The sequence below is a fragment of the Lathamus discolor genome, chromosome 1 (assembly GCF_037157495.1).
Source record: "Lathamus discolor isolate bLatDis1 chromosome 1, bLatDis1.hap1, whole genome shotgun sequence".
NCBI lineage: Eukaryota > Metazoa > Chordata > Aves > Psittaciformes > Psittacidae > Lathamus > Lathamus discolor.
The window spans coordinates 77,993,119-78,011,573 of NC_088884.1; the positions used below are offsets into that span (position 1 = coordinate 77,993,119).

General features: G+C 39.6%; 1 protein-coding gene across 6 annotated transcripts in view; it reads right to left on the bottom strand.

The window, feature by feature from the left end:
- BICD1 (BICD cargo adaptor 1) overlaps nucleotides 1–18,455 on the bottom strand; it is a 172,634-nt gene that overhangs the window by 20,323 nt on the left and 133,856 nt on the right. For 2 of the 6 annotated variants that reach the window (XM_065681696.1, XM_065681714.1), the window contains exons 6-7: nucleotides 11,127–11,278; nucleotides 4,632–4,839 (exon numbers count right to left, since the gene is read on the bottom strand). In XM_065681696.1, the coding sequence (XP_065537768.1) occupies nucleotides 4,632–4,839; nucleotides 11,127–11,278 (360 nt within the window). Of the gene's footprint in view, nucleotides 1–3,187; nucleotides 3,197–3,354; nucleotides 3,546–4,521; nucleotides 4,840–11,126; nucleotides 11,279–18,455 lie in introns of those variants that run through there. The other 4 variants (XM_065681723.1, XM_065681678.1, XM_065681704.1 and 1 more) reach the window with 4 other exon arrangements.

Consider the following 18,455-nt stretch of genomic DNA (forward strand, 5'->3'; position numbering starts at 1 on the left):
CAGAATAAAATTCTGTAACACAAATCATCCTAGAAAGAGGTATCTAGATCCTAGTTATGGTGATTTTCTTCTTCATTGATCTATAACACTGCTTCACAAAGAAGAAGCAAGAAATATTTAGAACTGTTCCCAGTGTGACCTGAGCAATCATAAAGATCTACAAAGCATCCTCCTAGCAAAATTCAGATCTGAGCTGAGTGTTCCTCAAGAGACTTTTTCCATAATTATGTTAAAAAGAAGCTGTGTTTTCATCTACTTTTACATTTCTGCGAGTCCTGTTGTTTCAAAATTGAGAAGTGCATAAAAAGGCAAAGTTGAGGTACTGAATACACTATAGACGCAAGGCTTAGAAATACATGAGGAAATTTGTGACAGTGGCACTTAAGCTCAAAAGCAAAGCTGGAACTATTTTTGGCAAAATATTCCTAAATAAACAAAATATGTACACAGCTAAAGACCTTGAATTTAAACCCTTTTCCCCACACAATGAAAGGAGACAGAAACCTGCTATCCAAAGTTTATTCTCCCTACCTTTCCAACGCTGTAAGGTACACAGGCTCACCTCTGCTGACAGCTGCTGCTGCAGAGAGTGGTGTCAGTCTAAGCCTCTCTCAATCATTTTCCCAAACCCTGCATCCAAAAGAGGGGAGGGGCAAAGACAGCTTCATTTCCTACAAAGGGCTTCTACCCATAATACCCTTTTGAAGATGCTTTCCCATACCTTCATGCTGCCTAAACAAGATGAAAAAGCAAGAAAGAGGAAATGAAGACAAGAACCTTGCCCTACCTAATAAATTCCACTTTAACATTATTTTAAGAAAAATATATAAGAAGGAAAATAAACTTCTGTTTACATTTTTGCAGAACATTTCTGATAATCATATCCTAGATGCTGCACTCTGAAAAAACTCAAAATCCAGAAAGAAAATATTAAAACAGCAGTACAGCATATCCCTCATCCCTTGATGACAAAGGAAGCCCAGACATCATAGGGATGAAATATTCACTTGAAGGAAACTGTTCCCAAATTTAAAAGAAAAGAAAAAAACCCAATCAAACAAAACTTGTTTCAATTTAATTTAGGCTTCAATCAGTCTTACTCCATTCTTGAGGACACATAGAATCAGCTAGGTTGGAAAAGACCTTTAAGATCATCAAGTCCAACCACTACCCTAGGACTGCCAAGTTCACCACTAACTAAACCATGTCACTGAGGGCCTCGTCTACACGTTTTTCTAACACCGAGAAGATGATTCTACCACTTTTCCTGGGCAGTCTGCTCCAATTCCTGATTACCTTGTCTGTGAAGAAGCTTTTCCTAATCCTCAAGCCAAGCTATATTCTGCTCCATAGTGCTTGAATTTGGATGCTGCTCTTTTGCAACCTCTCTGATGAAGACGCAGGTGTGGGTTGCTACATTTCTTGCTGGATTGCTTGACCGCACAAATCACCTGAGAACAGAAACTCTACAAGGCTTTTATACATTCCCTATAAAAGCAGCAAAATAACATCCTTCACTCTTCCTTACTTTCAGGAAACAGATAATTAGACAGATGGCAAAAAACTCCTACTTGGTGTATCATTCCTTTGATCTTTTAATAACAGTGAGAAATCTTCCAGAAAATGTTAAGAACAATGCTGAAAAATTTCCTGCCTAATCCTCAACCTGATTCTAACACGGGCCCTGTGGAATCTGAGTGCTCAGAAAAATCTCTGGTTCGAACCTCTCAGTGTCTCAGGCTCAAACTAAGGCCATGTAATGACCTAAAATTCTGAGAATGTGTTCAGAAAGACTGAACTGAGATTGCTGTAGATTCATAAGGACAATTGCAACATAAATCAGTAAATTCAAAGATTACATATTTTATCATTTTACTAATAATTTTGCAAAAAAGTAAATTGTGCTTTAGCATAGTTACTTTTTAACTCATTACTTCCTCCAACCACTAAACTGCATTTACAATATATAGTCAGGGTTCTACATACAAAGGTCATCCAGTCCTTGGATTAAAAGCTGGTTCTCCTTTGCCTGACACTCTCATGGAAAGTACAAATACAGTTAGAAGAGTCATCTAAATTTTATGTTAGAAGATTGCCATTTTTGGGCAAACTGGGGAGTATGACTATATAGAAAATACAAAATCCAGTCCTTTAAAGAGATTCAAGTGTCAACCAGAAAGCAAATCATCCATATTCTGTTGTAGGATAAAGAGGAAAGAATTCAAGAGAAACTGCCCGTATTTAGGAAACAGATTCCTTTTGATGGGATAGAAAATTAGCATGTGGCCTTCCACTCCCAGTGGAATACCAAGGAATTGCTGAAAGATCAGCACCATTTATTTTACATATTTTAAAGTCTTCGCTTCTTTCCCCATCACAGCCTTTTTCTCTCCGGGAGCCAGCTCTTTGATTTATTTGTTGTAATGCTCCTTCTGAAAATGTCTTGTTCAGACTCTGCAGTTTTACACTTGTTCTCTGAGTGGGTGTTACTTGCATGGCACTACTCAAAGGCAGCTGTGATATTGCTGGCACTGAATCAGAGAGATAATGTTCTGTAGGGTATTGCTCAGCTTTCCAGAATAAACATTTACCTGAGCAGAAACCACTTCATGGGTTTTAGCTTTTATATTTTCTACATATGGGGTTTTTTGTATGACAAATTTCAAAACAAAAAATGAAAACATTTACCACCACGCAAGAGTGTGCACATTTAAAGGTTCTGTTCAGGCACAGAAGTAAAATAATTATCAGCTTGTTGTCAGAAGAAAGATGTCACAACCTTTGAAATGGCATGCCAGTTTGTATTTCCTTTCTACGCCTTGTTCACAGTGGATACTAAATTTTGGCAGGAAATGAAGAGCAAAATCTTCCTGCAAAGATAAACTCCATGACTCAATTTATATAAACTAAACCTTCTGTGATTTTAACTTTAGAAAAAAACTGATTGAATCCTCCAGGGCAAGCAGAAGATGGATGTTGTGTAGGCTCCTGCACACTGCCAATCGCTCCCTTGCTGCTCCTTACACATGTGACTCCTCTGTCCTGTTTGGTTTATGACTTCCATGGGGACTACCAACACAACCACCAGCCTAAGTACCACCCAGGTGCAGGGGTGCAACCTCTGTGGATGCCAGTGGGACATAACCCACTGATACCACAGCAGGACTTTCCCCACTGCATCTGGAACCAGTTTGGGCTGCTGCCAGCAGAATGTCATCTCCTGCTACAGGAGGAGACAGTTTGCTTTTCAGGTCTCAAGAAGATGCCCAAATTAGATTGCATCTGCAGTGCTGGGAGAATCCCCTGCTTTGCTCACCACTCAGCACCACATGCACCCAAGGAAAAAATGTTTACCTGGTGTGGCCACGGTTAACCTTTTTTCCTTGCTGAGACGGTGCCCATGGATGAATTCACTCATGGAAGGGGGGCCCCTCAGAAGATATGATTCTGTGGAGGTGGGATGAGGGGGGGCTCTTAATAATTTCTGGAGGTAGGTCCCTGAAGTCCTGGGATGGCTCTGATCACAAAGGGAAGGTGAGAATAGTCTTGCAGGAGATCCAAGAAAAATACATATGGAAACAAAAGAGTTTTACTTTAATTACCTTTCAAAGCCTCACAAATGACAACATCATGTTAATTTGCTTAACAGGTAAAAAACAACTAGTATTGCCACCCCATGTCATTTCCACAGCAGGGCACCTGGCCTGCATTGGAAATCCTGGTTCATATTAGGGGAGGAGATGAGGTTGTGCTATATCTCAGCATCCTGGAGTCAACATCTACAAGGCTCCCTGAATGTTCTCTTGGTTTTTGAATTGTGACTAGAGCACGCAAGAAAAGGTAATGATTACGCAGGACTTCTCTAAAAGAGAATCCTCTTCATCTTCAGAACCGTGGAGATCCCCACACCTGTAGAGCTTTGGCAGGGCAGTCACAAGAAAAGAACTCGCTGCTTGAACAGCAAAATATTTGCATTAGGTTATGAATGGCAGCCAACCCCCTTCAAAAGGCTGCTTGCTCCCGTGTAGAAAAATTGATCTGAGTGAACATATCCATGTTCTTTTCGTACTGATAAAGAACAAGTGAGCACCAGAGCTTAACAAAGAGATGCAGTTTCTTTTGTGTTAAGCGCTGAAATGCTCATGGAGCACAATCGTTTTTTTATTTCAGATGCTCATTATAGAAAACCTCAAGGAACACTTAAGGAAAACTTGTTAAAGAAAATACATTCACACTGATATTAAAGACATACAAGATGCACTGAGACACTGACAGAATATAGTTCAAAACACTGCATTAAAGAGGAGGAAATGACATAGTGAATAGGTAGATCGGAACCACAAGTTGCCAGGCTTTGAATTTCATATTCATATCCCCCCCACCTCCTTTTCCCCAGTAAAAGAATGGAAAGAAAAAGAACAAAATAATAATAAAAAAAGAATTATAATGTTTACAATTCAGTGAACGACTTAATGAAAGTCTGGCCACTGCACTGTACTGTAAAGATCACTGCATGCATACCTTTTCCTCTGAGTGCCACTGCTGACCAGTAAGTTTGGTTGCTGTGGGCCCTGACTATGCAGGAGGAAAGTGTCTATGCTTGGCACGGTGGCTGATGCCTCCTCACTTACTTTAGGGCTGCCGATCTTGCTCTTTCCAAGCTTGCCTTTGCTGCGTCGGGACTGCTCGTGGTCGAACTCTAAATCCTCCAGTCGCTGAGTAAGGGCAAGTTTTTGCTGGATAGCCATGCGCAACAGAGAATTTAGGGTCTTCTTCTCATCCTCCGCAGCTGCTAGCTGCCTCTGCATCTCATCCAGCTGTGTGACGTACTCATCACACCTGAGAAAACAAACAAGGCAGAAATCTGGGGAAGTGGTCCAAGCACCAACCCTACCAGTGACTGCATTCCTGGACTGCAGTTACAGGGGCAGAACCTGACCCAAGCTTTTGCCAAACCTAATCCTGGAAGCAGACAGCCTGAATTCTTCCATTCCCACTTTGAATGAATATAGACTTGGATCTGAATGACATTGCTTCCTGTTCAGCAAAAGAACCTGTATCTATATATCAGAGGAGCCTATGACAATGTAGTATGTTTCCAATGCAGATAAAGAGCAATTGGAGTGGAGGCTTATTATTGTGGAATAATCTCCAGATTATTCCACAAATAACAGTACTGGGTGCTGTTTCTGCTAACCCATGTCTACTAATTAGATAATATTATTTTCCATAGACAGTAATATCCACTTCAACAAAACATTATAAAAAACAGTGAAAAAAAGACTGCAAGTACTTTGAATGCTTAACGTGAGATTTTGTGACATCAAAAGCCCTCAGTTGTTTAGCATTGTTAACTGATCAGAGAGGTACTATTCAGGAAATCCCACACCTGGAAGTTATTTCACATTTACTGTTGAATTTCTTGGAGGTGTGCTTAGTTATCCATTGCTATGGTCACCTATGCCTTTTTAACCCTCAGCCTCTTTTATCTGCATGAAAACCTGTTGGGTTTTTTTTTTTCATTTGATTTAGATCTCTCTGAGACAGATTTTGAAATAAACCCACCCTTCTCATGATTTGGTTAGCATTGAAGGCTGAATTCAATTTAGTTCCACCCTAAATAATGATTCCTAAAGTCAACAGGAAGAGCAAGGCTTAGCAGGGTAGTCTTAGTAACTTTTTGAAGTGATATAGCTTCAGTTTTTGAACAACAGACCAGCCAATCAGTAAGAACCAGGACTGATAAATGTATACAAATGAACCACAGCACTACTGTCTGACCTTTGGACATTTGTGGCAACATCAAGAGTTTTTAATGTGAAATGTTGCCGCTTTCACCAAATCTCCCCCCCACATGAGCTGTATAAATCTAAATAGCTTTGCTATGCAATTACAGTAGTGTAATGGATGAGGATTTAACTTTACCAGTATCACTCAGAAAACAAGCATAGAAAATACTTTTCTTCTCAAAATGTGTGATGCAATAAACTTGAATTATTGCAGACTGAGGGGGGGAAATAATTTCTGTGAAACTTTAACCTTCTCCTTGGGAAACAGAAATAAAGTATACTCAAAAATTCATTGTCATTCTTCACACACACTCACTCTATATATATAACTCTCCTTTTGAATAATTCCAGCACTGGAAGCAAAATTACTAAGTCAGACATAGTTACATCTACAGTTTCAGTATTCTTTTCTTCTACAGGACCTTAATAAGCATAACTGTCTCTAGTCAAGCCTTGAGGAGATACTTCTGAAACATCTGGCTTAAAACCAACTTGCACACCTATTTCTGCTCCAGGCCGTGAGATGTCTATCAATGCTTCACTCAGCTTTTTGACAGAGGCATTAGAATGAAATCGGCATTCCGGAGATTAAATTAATTTGAAATAGGAATTACTATAATGTCTGTGTTATCAGTGTTTTAAAGGCTCATTCTTGTAACCAGGTGGATCCTGTATCCGTGTCTCTTACTCTCTCCTGACTTCCTTTTTGTCTAGGAGACACCTCTTTTTTTCCAAATATGTTTTCTGTTGAAAATGTTAAAAAGTAACAATTGCAGCAACAACCTGTAGCACAGTGCCACTAGAAGAAGGAACTGCTTTGCTTTACTATCACAATAAGCCAATTTTTATTTTGGAAAAAGACTGGTTTTCTCAGGCCTTAGGATGTGTTCCTGGTATTTAGCCATCTGCTTTGTAAAACAGCATAATTCAGCAGTTAAGAAACAAGCTCCATGAAGGTGGAATACTAAAGCAGACTTCAGTACCTGCTATGAACTATATAGCAAGGTGGCCCTAGAAACCTGGATATACTGATATACTAGATGCTGATAGTTGACCTCAAACTCTAGACAAAACAAATCTTGTTACTACAACATTTTCCAACTGTTGTGATTAATTATATTCCCCTCCTAGAAGTTTCCCCAAAACAGTGACCCTGCATTTTTGGCAGTCCACCACAGTGTTTGGGTGGTTCCAGTCATCTGACCTCCATTATGACTCCAAGTTTCCTATTATTTTTCACAAACACATGGTCCATTGTCTCTATGTTTTGTTGCTCAAGCATCTGGGGTGTTTTGAGAAACAGCATTCAGAAAGGTTAAACCTAGATCAGTCCATAATTAACTTTAGAAACTGCTGAATTAACAGACTCATTTCTCTTTACTGAAATATTCCCTGCTATGTGCAAGTGTGGGATAAAATGAAAAATGTTTCTAATTAAAAAAGCAAAAAAAAAAAAGCATTACACACATCCATGTTGCGTTTTTGCCCACACATTTTATAAACACTCATGAAGTCTTGACAGAATATTGAGGAAGAAAAAGGTCAAGAGCTCCTAAGAGAGATGAATTCTAGCATGGCACAGACCACTGTGGACCAAGCAGGGCTCCAGGATGCACTAGGGCTCTGATTTGGGCTTTCTGAGGAACTCAAAATACAAGTGAACAAAAGAAGTTAGGTTATTTCCTCTTGAGTCAGAGATCTTTGCCAGTTTCTTCCTTGCCTCAGGACACGTTTAATCTGCAAGTGACTATTAAACAAACAGTGCTGTTATCTTGCTGTCTGCTGGACTACTTATCACCAGCACAAAAGTCAAGATTTCACCTATTTCTCTTGTCTCAGAAAGGAAGCAGACAGACACACCAGCCTGCTTACTTTATATGAACTGATCCAAGAAGCTTATATAGCCGTTTAAGGGATTTCTAGTTCCATTTATCTCTCTAGGAACGCAAACCAAATACTGAGACAGGTTTATGTGTAATTTAGGTAACATAAATCATAGCCAAGCTTGAGCTAAAAACCAGTGACACTGACAGATCCTTCCTTTAGCTATATAATACGCTTCTGTTAATAAATGCTTTCTCATCTAGGACCTGTCCAAACTTTCTATTTCATCTCTTTAGCACAGTCGTTTAAACATTAATCGTAAGAAAATGTCTTGATGGATGGAGAACAGAATCAATGCATGCGCTGTCAGGATGGCGGCAACATAACAGGTAATAGGTCTTATTTTCTCCTTTTGAGTAACTCTATTTAGGCTGCAAAAGCAAGTATGTGTAGGGACTCAGTAAAAATAGCTTTCTGAATCCCCTTAAGTTCCTGCTTTAAAAGTAGTTCCTTCTCTCCTTCAGCATGAGACTTCTCTTCTTCTCCCAGGGCAACACCTACCCTAGGCTGGGAATCTAATGTTCTAAAGACTGCTTTTCATTTGCCCTCTGGATGAGAGCTGACCACTTGTCTCTTCACAGTCCCACAGCTCCCACCCTGGGTCAGCAACTCAGGGTTGGAGTGAGGGGAAGTAACAGGAGGGGCAGGAAAAGCTCTCACTGCTTTTTCTGGCCTGGAACTACCAGAAGCAGGCCAGGACAAAATAACCAGGGTAAAAGCAGGAGCTGCAAGTCTGGTGGACAGCACATGACCCTGGCACTGAACAGGAACTTCAAATCTGCTCTGCCAACCCCATATATCCCACAGAAAAGAGGTTTTACACATTATTGCTTTTTCTTTTTTGAGGGAGGTGTTTGGGGAAAAGGGAGCTTGAACTGTATTAAGTGCAACTTGACAGGTCTGAAGTGAATTCGGAAAGGGATCACAAGGGTAATGAAGAGTGAAGGATGAAGTTGTAAGGATGAGAAACAGATTTTGGATTGGGAAAAAAACACTCCCAGAAGAAAAAACTGCAAAAGTAGAAATACGAGCAGGACAGAAGGACTTCTGAGATGGAGGAGAGAAAAACTGAAGAAAGAACTTAGAGCATGGAAGGATGCAGAAGTATCACAGAAGAACAAAGGGAAAGGATGCCTCCTCCTTTCTGCATAGTGGAGCTCTGAAGAAAAGTGTCATCTTTGCTGTTCAGACCAGAAACAACTGTGCTGTGCTTATAACATGATACGATCTTTATCCCGTGCATTTGAAGAAGAAACCATACAGTTCAGCACCAGAATGCACATCCATTTGTGGACTAAATGAACAGAAAAGAATGGCTTATGAAAGAGAAAAGCTATTGTTCTATCAAACAGTATATGAAATTATTTTCAAATCTATAATTCTACTATCAGAGAGATGTTCTCCCTACAATACAAATTTAGAAGTACCATGTGACGTAGGATAACCATGGAAACCACTGTTTTATTCAACGGAAGACTAAATAATTGCTTTTTTATGCTGAAGGTTGCTATTGCATCTAATGTTACTGCATAGAGAATCTTACAGTCTTTTTCAAACGGATTTCTCTTCTTCAACAGACATCTAGAGCATATTAGCTCTCTGTCATTTAAACAAATGCTATTCCAAATGGACTATTCAGTATAAGTCAATTATTTGAACATTTAGGAAAATTGATTTAATTATAAAGGCCATAATATTCCAGGCTAATGAAGAAAAAGGAATATTTTACAACAGAAAAATCTATAGGAGTACATTTATGTTCAAGACCTTGCAGTGAATTACTTTTTATACCTGTGCTCAGAAAACAATGAGCAAACCTTAACTACCTCAAGAGCAGAGATAGATATATTTCACAAGCCATGCACTGAGTGTTTAACCATTACTGCATGGAGTTTACCAACAACAGCAGATGTTTTGGGTGGGCTTTATATCTACTGACATTAGACATTTACAAAGTAGAAATATGCAACTCAGCAAGTCACCAAATTCCCTTTACCATTCATAGAAGAGAAACCTACCATCCTCTTAAGTAACAACTTCTAAATTTTCATAGTCTTTTTTTAACCTGTAGGTAGATGGTTTATGCTCCATGCAAGACCCTTGTTAGCTTTATGCTCATGATGCCACTCCTTTCCTCTGGAGTTAGTAGCCTTCCAGGAAGTCTTATAGAGTTAGCACATTCACATATCCCCTAGAGTAATGAGCTTGCAAAGAAAGATCAACACATGCATTTTGAATACACGCACCCAACTTTCCATTCTAGAAGAAAATCTTCAGATGCCAATGAAATCAATGGAACTACCTTGGTTCACACCACATGCTGAGGTTCTTCATTTCAATTATGGCACTACTCATACTCTTCTGACAATGAACCTATGATGAACTTGTACACAGCACCAATGTCATGGCATGTAAATGTCCCTTCTCCTTTTTGTCCACGTCTCACAGCTGCTGCAGCTACTGTCACTAAGCAACAGAGGACCTCAGAAGGCTGGAAGAGGTGAGATGGTACCTATAAACCATATACTGGGGAAAAGTCGGCAAGAGGCACAAAGACATCTTATTGCTTATGGGCTAAAGCACTAGCAAGAAATCTGCATTGTGTTTGACCACAAGGTGGGGAGAAAGCCTTGATAACCTGAGGATACTAATTTCCATGCATATTTGGGAATTAAGAATTTTTTTGATGAAACTGTTGGATTTTTAAAATAAAAATTAGTTTTAGGTAACCTTTTATAAAGCAGCTAAAACCAAAAGCTCCTCTTAAGAAGCTGGGAGAGAAGGAAAGATGAGACATGAGTAATGACTGTCCTGCCAGAAGGAACTATGTTACAGAAGGTAAGTGAAACTTTTATCCTGTGAAGGAGAAGATAAAAAATTGGATATCACAGCAGGAAAATATAAGAATTCATGCTGGAGTGGGAAATTGCACTGGCCTCACAATTATTAGTGCTGGATTACAGCATAGTGTGGTTGATGGAATAGATTTTACTAGTGGTAAGTACTAAATCTCATGATAATGAAAACATGGGATTCTGAAAATCATCATTTGCCGTACAATAGCTTTACATGGCAGAGTCATTGCGTACTTCTGAATGTGAAAATCAGCCACATAGATCTACTATTTGATTTCCACTTTAAAAAGCTCTATAAATGCAAATATACTGCAGGCATATATTGGCATTTATAACACTTCACTCAAGGTTATACTGACATTGCTATTCTCCAGCTTTTATCTTCCAAGACACCCATCTCGGTAGCACTTGAAAGCTTGCAGGTTTTGCACAGTGTGCACTCTAAGACTCATTCACCTTCATCCGGCAAACCTCTGACCTTGCAGAAAACAGTTTCTGTCTCTCCTCCTAAACATCCAACATCTAAATCTATTCTCACTTAGCACACACGTATTTTCTTTTGCAGAGCCAAACCAGGCAGTAACACTATTTCCCTTACCTAGTTGCAAACATTGCTCTCAAGGATGAGAAGGTTGCTGCATCTTCCTTCAAAGCCTTTAATTCATTCCGCAGTTTGGTCATGGTTTCAGTCACCATCGCTTTTTCATTTTCATATTTATTCTTCAAATTGGCTAGTGCCACTTCAGCTGTCTGAAAACACAAACAAGGATATACACGCTTATGAGACAGATAGCTCTTTAAGATAAGATACCTACAGCTAAGATGCCATGCTTGATTTTACTTTTGATTGCCTGCATTCACATGGTCAAAACAAGCTAGATTGGAGCTCCACTGCATTGCACCCTTTAATGTCTTCTTTTAAGATGTACTCCATGACAGTAAGAAAGGAGAAAGCAGTTGGAAGGACAAAGCCAATTTCTATGCGCTTGCAACAACTCAGCATCTTAAAGGTCTCTGCAAAACTGTGCAGATGTATGTTAAGGGCTCAGGCAAGTAAGCTTCTACAGCTTAAGGAGCTGCTTACAGTGTTGTCTGGGTTGCAGTAAAGAACTAGGTGTATCCCTTGACCATGCTGCAAACAGGACGCATGGCACATGAGACTGGGCCTCTGTAGCTAAGGGTTGAACTAACAGTGTTTCACCTCATGCATCCTGTCAGCTGAGGCTTTCCCCAGGCAAGGTGACTGCCAGGACCTGGCAGCTTTCTTTCATGTCTGAGCACAGGCAATGCCTACTGTTGTGCAAACCAGTGTTATTTTGGCACTACAAAAAAAGAATGAAAATAACTGTAAAACACAATTTTCACTTAAGAGCAAAGCAATGTTTTCCTTCATTTTTTATGCTTTCTCCTTTCTTTTTTTCGATTTCATCCCTCAAATTTCTTCAGATTACTGCCCTACTGCTTTTAATAGTTACATTTGTCTTCTTTTTCAGGTTTTACAGAGGCTTCATACCTACTGTTGCCATGAGACATTTAAAATTATTGCTATTGAATGAGATGAAAAAAAAAGTGTTCAGAGAGAATTATGGTTGTTTCTTTCATGGTTGTTTTTTACTTCATTTAGTGCATAATAAGCTGCAGCATTTCATACCAGCAATCAATTTCCCCTGTTGATCTTGTAAGTTCTTGAGCCATCACCAGGGGAGAGAAGTGTAGAAGAACATTAGTTTAAAGCAATCAGCAAGGGGATGTGACAAAACATGGTAATGACCAAGCAGCTAGAAACCTATTTTAAACTCAGTTTTCTGAAACTCAATACATTTTTCACTAACAATGTCTCTTAACATATTAGCATCTCCTCCTAAAATACACCCCTACTCATTTGTGTCTGGGGAAATTAGCGCAGTTAGAAAAGGCAGCATTCAAATATTTTAATTATTTTTTTTCAAATTGTACACTCACCAACAACATTTTCTCTTCTTTCACACTCGCTTACATTGAGACGAGGTTTTTTAAAGTCACTGGTAACTACCTGCCATTTTAAACAGATGGTTTCTTCCACGACAAATTCTAAATCATCAGTAATACATGTTTAAAAAAATCAGCTACTTAGGGATATATTCAAATAAATGCAGCTTTTCTCAACCTTGCTGACATATGCTTTGGTATAACGTAGGATGGCAGACACCATCTTATGCCCTGGCAGGATAAAGCAGAAATTGTCAGCTGTTTTCATCCACGAGCGAAAATGAACGCTCATAAATTAACATGGAGAAGAAGGATTAACTTTATTTAATAAAACTGCTCTTTTTGAAGGGAAATTTAGGAAATGGTGCAACAGAAGATGAATTTCTGTTTAACAGATACGATTAAACCAGATTTACATAAGAATTTTCAGGTCACTAATGAGGCTGAAGTAATTTTTGAGCGCACAGGTGGACTCTGTAGCTCAAATTGAGTTCTGCTTTGCCTCCAAGGCAGGAATTCAGATGTCTTTGGTTTGTAAGAGAAGTACAGCCCCATGTCCTTTAACCTATCATACCTCATCTTTGTATGCAGAATTTGTGTAAAGATTTTCTTTTGTTTAGGAATGAAATTGAGTTCAAGATATGTGCCACTTAATGCCAGACATAAAAAAACCCCAAATCATTCAAATATTTCAGCAGTGGGATTACATCTTCCATGCAAACACAATAATTTATATGTCACTGAAACTGCACGATGATCAGACAGGTCACTGTGATCCCTGCTTTTTAGTCTAGATGTCAGGGTAAATTAAATGGACACACTACAGGATGAACAATAACTTAGAAATACAATTTACTTGTTGAATAAGGGTAACAGAGGAAGGACTGTGTCAAACTGTCATACCTTTTTTTCTTCCCGAGTCTTCCGTACAGAAAACTAAGCATAGATTGCAAAATGTATTAGAAGTGCCTGGTGGCTCTCCACACACCAGACAAGCTTTTGAACATACCCCTTTGCAGGCTGTTGAGAGTCTCCTTTCTGAAAGTCTCCTAAGTGAAGAATGAATGGGCACAATTGCTCTACTAGAGAAGCAAATAAAACTAACAAAACCATATTTTTAATAGGCAAAAGAAAGAAGGGAGAAGCAAGGTGGGGAAGCTTCTCTTGGAATCTTGCAACCAGGGCCAGCAGAGCAGCAGTGCATCACTTCAGTGTGTGGCAAAGCACACTCAAAGGGTCCTTGTATGAGCCAGTGAGCACTGGACAGTGTAGGTGCTCAGGTTATCCACAGCTCATCAGTTTAGGACCTCGATGCTGACTGAAGCTGACTGCTGTTGGACTCCTTGGCTCAGCGGCTGCCATTTCACAATGCAGCTAAATTGATCTATATTGGCTAGCTGCCACCAAATGTATAATTACCCAGCCTATCCCCATCCCTACCCTTTGTACACCAGGTGGTTTTCTTTTATGCTTACTGTGAGCCAGTCTGGGGAGCCTGAAGATGCAGAAAATTTGCCTGAAGCACCCAGAAGCCACAGTGTGTAATGGGGAGCAGGGCTGGGGGGGACAAGGGCAGCTTGGATTCCAATTTTGAGAGGTGTCTATGTATCTGGTCACCTCAGCTCTACTGTTAGACTGTGCCAGTAGTAACAGGGACAAAATGAACTGAAGCCATAGCTTCATGTTACTTTTCCTCCAGCACCAGCTCTACACTAAACAATTTCTATTTGTTCCCCCTTCAGAGCCAATCTCCAAAACTGTAACCATCGAGGGCTATATATGTGGTTGTGTCTGAAACCAGTTCTGTGGGATAATCTAGATTTTGAAGACGTGGGGTGAAAGGTGCTTTGAGAGAGTGCTCTGAAAGGAAGGATGGGGCAAATAACAGTCTTTATCTGCAAGTAGTGGGTGCCAGAAAAAAGGAGATGCCCAGGACCTGTCTTTGTTTTTAACATCTCGCCAGCACTTGTTTTTAAGCTGTGGTTAACTACAAAATTGTGCCAGAGACATCAGAGGCATTTTCTCCGCATAAAAATGCAACCTATGATCAACACACATGGAAATGGGGAGCACAAGAAAAAAAGATAAAGACACAGAAAAATGTGTGAATATTCTTCAATGAAGTAAATAATGCAGTAAGACAGGAGAGGGGCCAATGACACTCCTATCAGACCAGTAATGCTCTAGAGCTGGACAAATGAACCACCAGCCACCCAGCCACCTTGCAGACAAAGGATTAACATCTCACAAAGCACACAATGTTTGCTGTGCAGAAGTAGTCACCTGGAGCTGACAGCAAGGCTGGGAGTGAGCAAAGAGCTCCACACCTGGACTCATGCGGGGCTGAAACACTAACAAGGAAAAAAGAGCTGGGGTATGCAGAGCTCAGCCCCTCCTTCCCCAAAACTCAGTCACGGAGCTGAACAGGCTGAAGGGTGTACATACACTCAAGTCCCAGGACCCCAGCCATTGCCAGAAATAATGGCATCCTTTTCATTCCCCTTCTGATTCTTACAGAAGAGATGTTTGATTACTTCACCTGTCTATAAAGGTTGCCACCTTAAGCCTGAAATCCATGAACAAATCTCATTTTCTCTATATATTTACAGTCTAAGAAGACTGTCTCTCACTTAATTTACATTAGCAGTGTGAGAAGTAGACCAAGTAAAAAAATTGTTGCTGAAAGAATATGAAGTCCTACAAGTGGCAAGTGCTTTATTTTTTCATCATGGTACCGGACCTTTCCACCCAGCCTCACTTTCCCAGCAGAAATTCTACTGTGTTCTGTTTATATAATATCAGGGCACTTATTTATAGATGATATACCATATGTCTGGAGTTATGAAATTATTGTTTCTCAAGGACTTTTATGTATATCTCAGTTACGGAAGCTGAAGACGTCATAGTTATGGTCAATCCAGATGTGAAGGTCTTGCTGACTCAACTCCTTCCCATCAAACTAATGCACTAAGAGAACAACCAATCATTTTTCAATCAGAACTTCAGGATATTAAATTACCCTCATAGGCAGCTTTGCTTTCTGTATGTTTTTAGGAATCAAAATCACAACCACTATTGATCTGGTCCTAATATAATTAATTTGATATTATTTTACAATTTATGCTACTTGTTAATGCTAATGCTACTTGGGTTTGCTCTACAAAACTTGTGCTGACACAGTAATTACAGCTATGAATAAATGGATGCATAAATCAAGACAAGGTAAGCAAACAAGTTAGCAAGATCTATGTGCCTTGCTATCTTGAGCAACTGCTTTAATAATTCATTTTCCTGGGCAGCGTCTTAGACTATATCTTGCTCTCTTTTTAGAGTTGTGCATAGCCAATTTGCAGCCCAGCCTAACACTAAAATGCTTACTTGAAAATATTACTGGTGGTCACCAATAGCACCACATAGCTCCCATGGTTAAGGGTATGATTTCACTACTTAAGTACAGCACAAAACACCAGACCTGGGGACCTGCTGCTGGTCTTCCCACTAAATCTGAATGGCAAGATGCTGTAGGAAGGCCAAGTCTTGCCATTTTTACAGTGCATTTGGTTGTGCTCATCTTGCTTTCACCATATTACTCCAACCAAAACAGCACCACCTGAAGCATCTCTGGAGCGCTAACAGGTGTTTTGAAATAGTATTGCTAAAAAGCAGAGATGTGATGTGGCCTCTCTGGAGGCTGAGGACAGGCCAGGGCATCCAAACTCCCACTAGCTGAAAGCTTACTTCTCCAAGGGGCCTCCCACAGATCTCCCCTGCTACCTTGAGCACCAGCACTGTCCTACCATGCTATGTAAGGGATGAAAATACATAGTTTCGTACTAATGTCAGCTTCATTAAGGCTTGGAAAAGGTTGTTTAATCATTTGGGTTTTTTAAAAATAATAAAAAAAATAAAAATCAGAGTTCTAGCAATTGTGATTCTTGAACAAATGTGAAAAACTGAACCAGATGTCCTCTGTAGGACATCTAAAGTGAAAACCCATAGGGAAAAACATCCCCAGCTTATAGCTGCATAAACATTATTGTGGAGGGGAAGAACCCAAAGGGGTGCATCTTCACCCCTATTATTTGAAAGTGAGATGTGCTTTGGGTCCTGGGATACAACCATCACTCGAGGCTGGCAGTACTGCCAGGGAATTACAGAAATCCCCCACCTCACCCTATAACTTTAAATGTCTCTGTCCCTTTTATACTATTATGTCTCTTAACTTGAAAGTTTGAGGATGTTGATACTTGGTTTTGCATAAGCAGTATTGCAAGATTTTATACCCAGCTATACAGCTACCAGTATCTATGCTGCTTACCCAATAAATAAAATTTTCGTTAATAGCATTTCCTTACTCAGCAAATCTATCTTTTCCATTTCAGTGAGCACACTTTAGGATGATGCTTTATATCTGACAGCAATAAAATAGCAAGACTGAACTAGATCCTCTGGTAGCATCAGAAAATAAATGATGGCCCTATGCTAATAGAAAAAACTTTAATCTGGAATCTAAATCCATATACTTCAATTACATCTTAATTACATTTTAATTACATGGAAAATCCACATATAATTGCTCAGAGCTGTTACTGCTTAGCTGGAGATGGTATCTAATTACTTGAATTAATATTTAACATGTGTCGTATTGGAGGGGGGAAATGCGATAAAAGACTTAACATATACTGAAATATTGCTTCAATTTAAAAATCCCCAGTACTCTAGGAATGCAGTTAGAGATCCAACAATCAATTAAACCTGAAACTGTAGCTTCAGACTACTTGACTATTGGGAATTTTAACACTGAAATCCCACCCCTGTCGTCAGCTAATAGTATCCCAAGCTGTTAACCAGCATTCATGCCCCCATGTGGTCATCACTGCACTGGCTTTAGATGAGGAAAGTCCCAGGCAATCTGGAGTAACCCTGCTGCTGCAGCTTCTTGCATTCAGATTTAATTCTGGGCATAAGGAAATCCACCAAAATAAATAAAACTATTTGCATGCTTAAGTGTTTGCAGACCTGGTATCTAATGGATACAAAGGGCTTGAGAGCATATACTATGCAAAAAAAGTTGACAGTACTCTTGAAAAAACACACCATAACATGGTTCTCTTTTGGCATTTGATATAAAATGTGGCAATTGTCAGCTAATTTGCATTGGTGAAAGATAAAAAAAACAAAGTGATTTAATGACAATTGTTTTTAATGTGAAAATTTCCAAATAATAATTTGAAATATTTTATTCTCTTGAAAATAACCTTATAACAAATCCTTCTAAAAATAAAAAATTGCTGCTATTGTTTCAGTCAACTTTGTCTTGTAGTGATGTTTTCCTTTGTCTTGGAGAAAACCCAAAACTGATTTTATTTCTTTAGGGATTAAAACCATGGCAATGGCAGGAGAAATTGTTTCGATCTAAAGAGAAAAGTAATTTAAAAAACCTCCAACCACCTGTAATGAAAACAGCATTTGACCTGATGTCTTACCAAACAAATGCCCACCTTCCGTATAGTCCAAAGCCACTGGTCGCACTCTTACATCTTCCTGAAGCACATTTTAGCTCTTATGATACTTATTTTTAATCCCCTTAAATTTTCTGTGGTACATTCACATTTTGCAGCCTGTGGAATACTACCAAGAGCCAAGAAGAATACACTGGGTTGTCTGCACCATTGGCTCCAGTAAATCCCACTGGCGCTGGCCCAGGTGGTCTCCCCTGCACTTGCCCTCCCCACTGCTCCAGCAGTACCTGCACTGCACCTCTCATGGGTCAGCACACCCATGAGAGTCTTTCCGTCCACACTCCAGTTTGTTTTCCAATGCTGGCAATCCTATAACTTCAGTAATAGTAGCAACATGGCTGTGAATCAGGCTGGGTGGTAGTGGATAGCTCCCTGCCCCTTGCTTTTCTCTCACACCACAGGAAAGCCTCATCTGCTTGTGCGCTTGGAAATGGTGG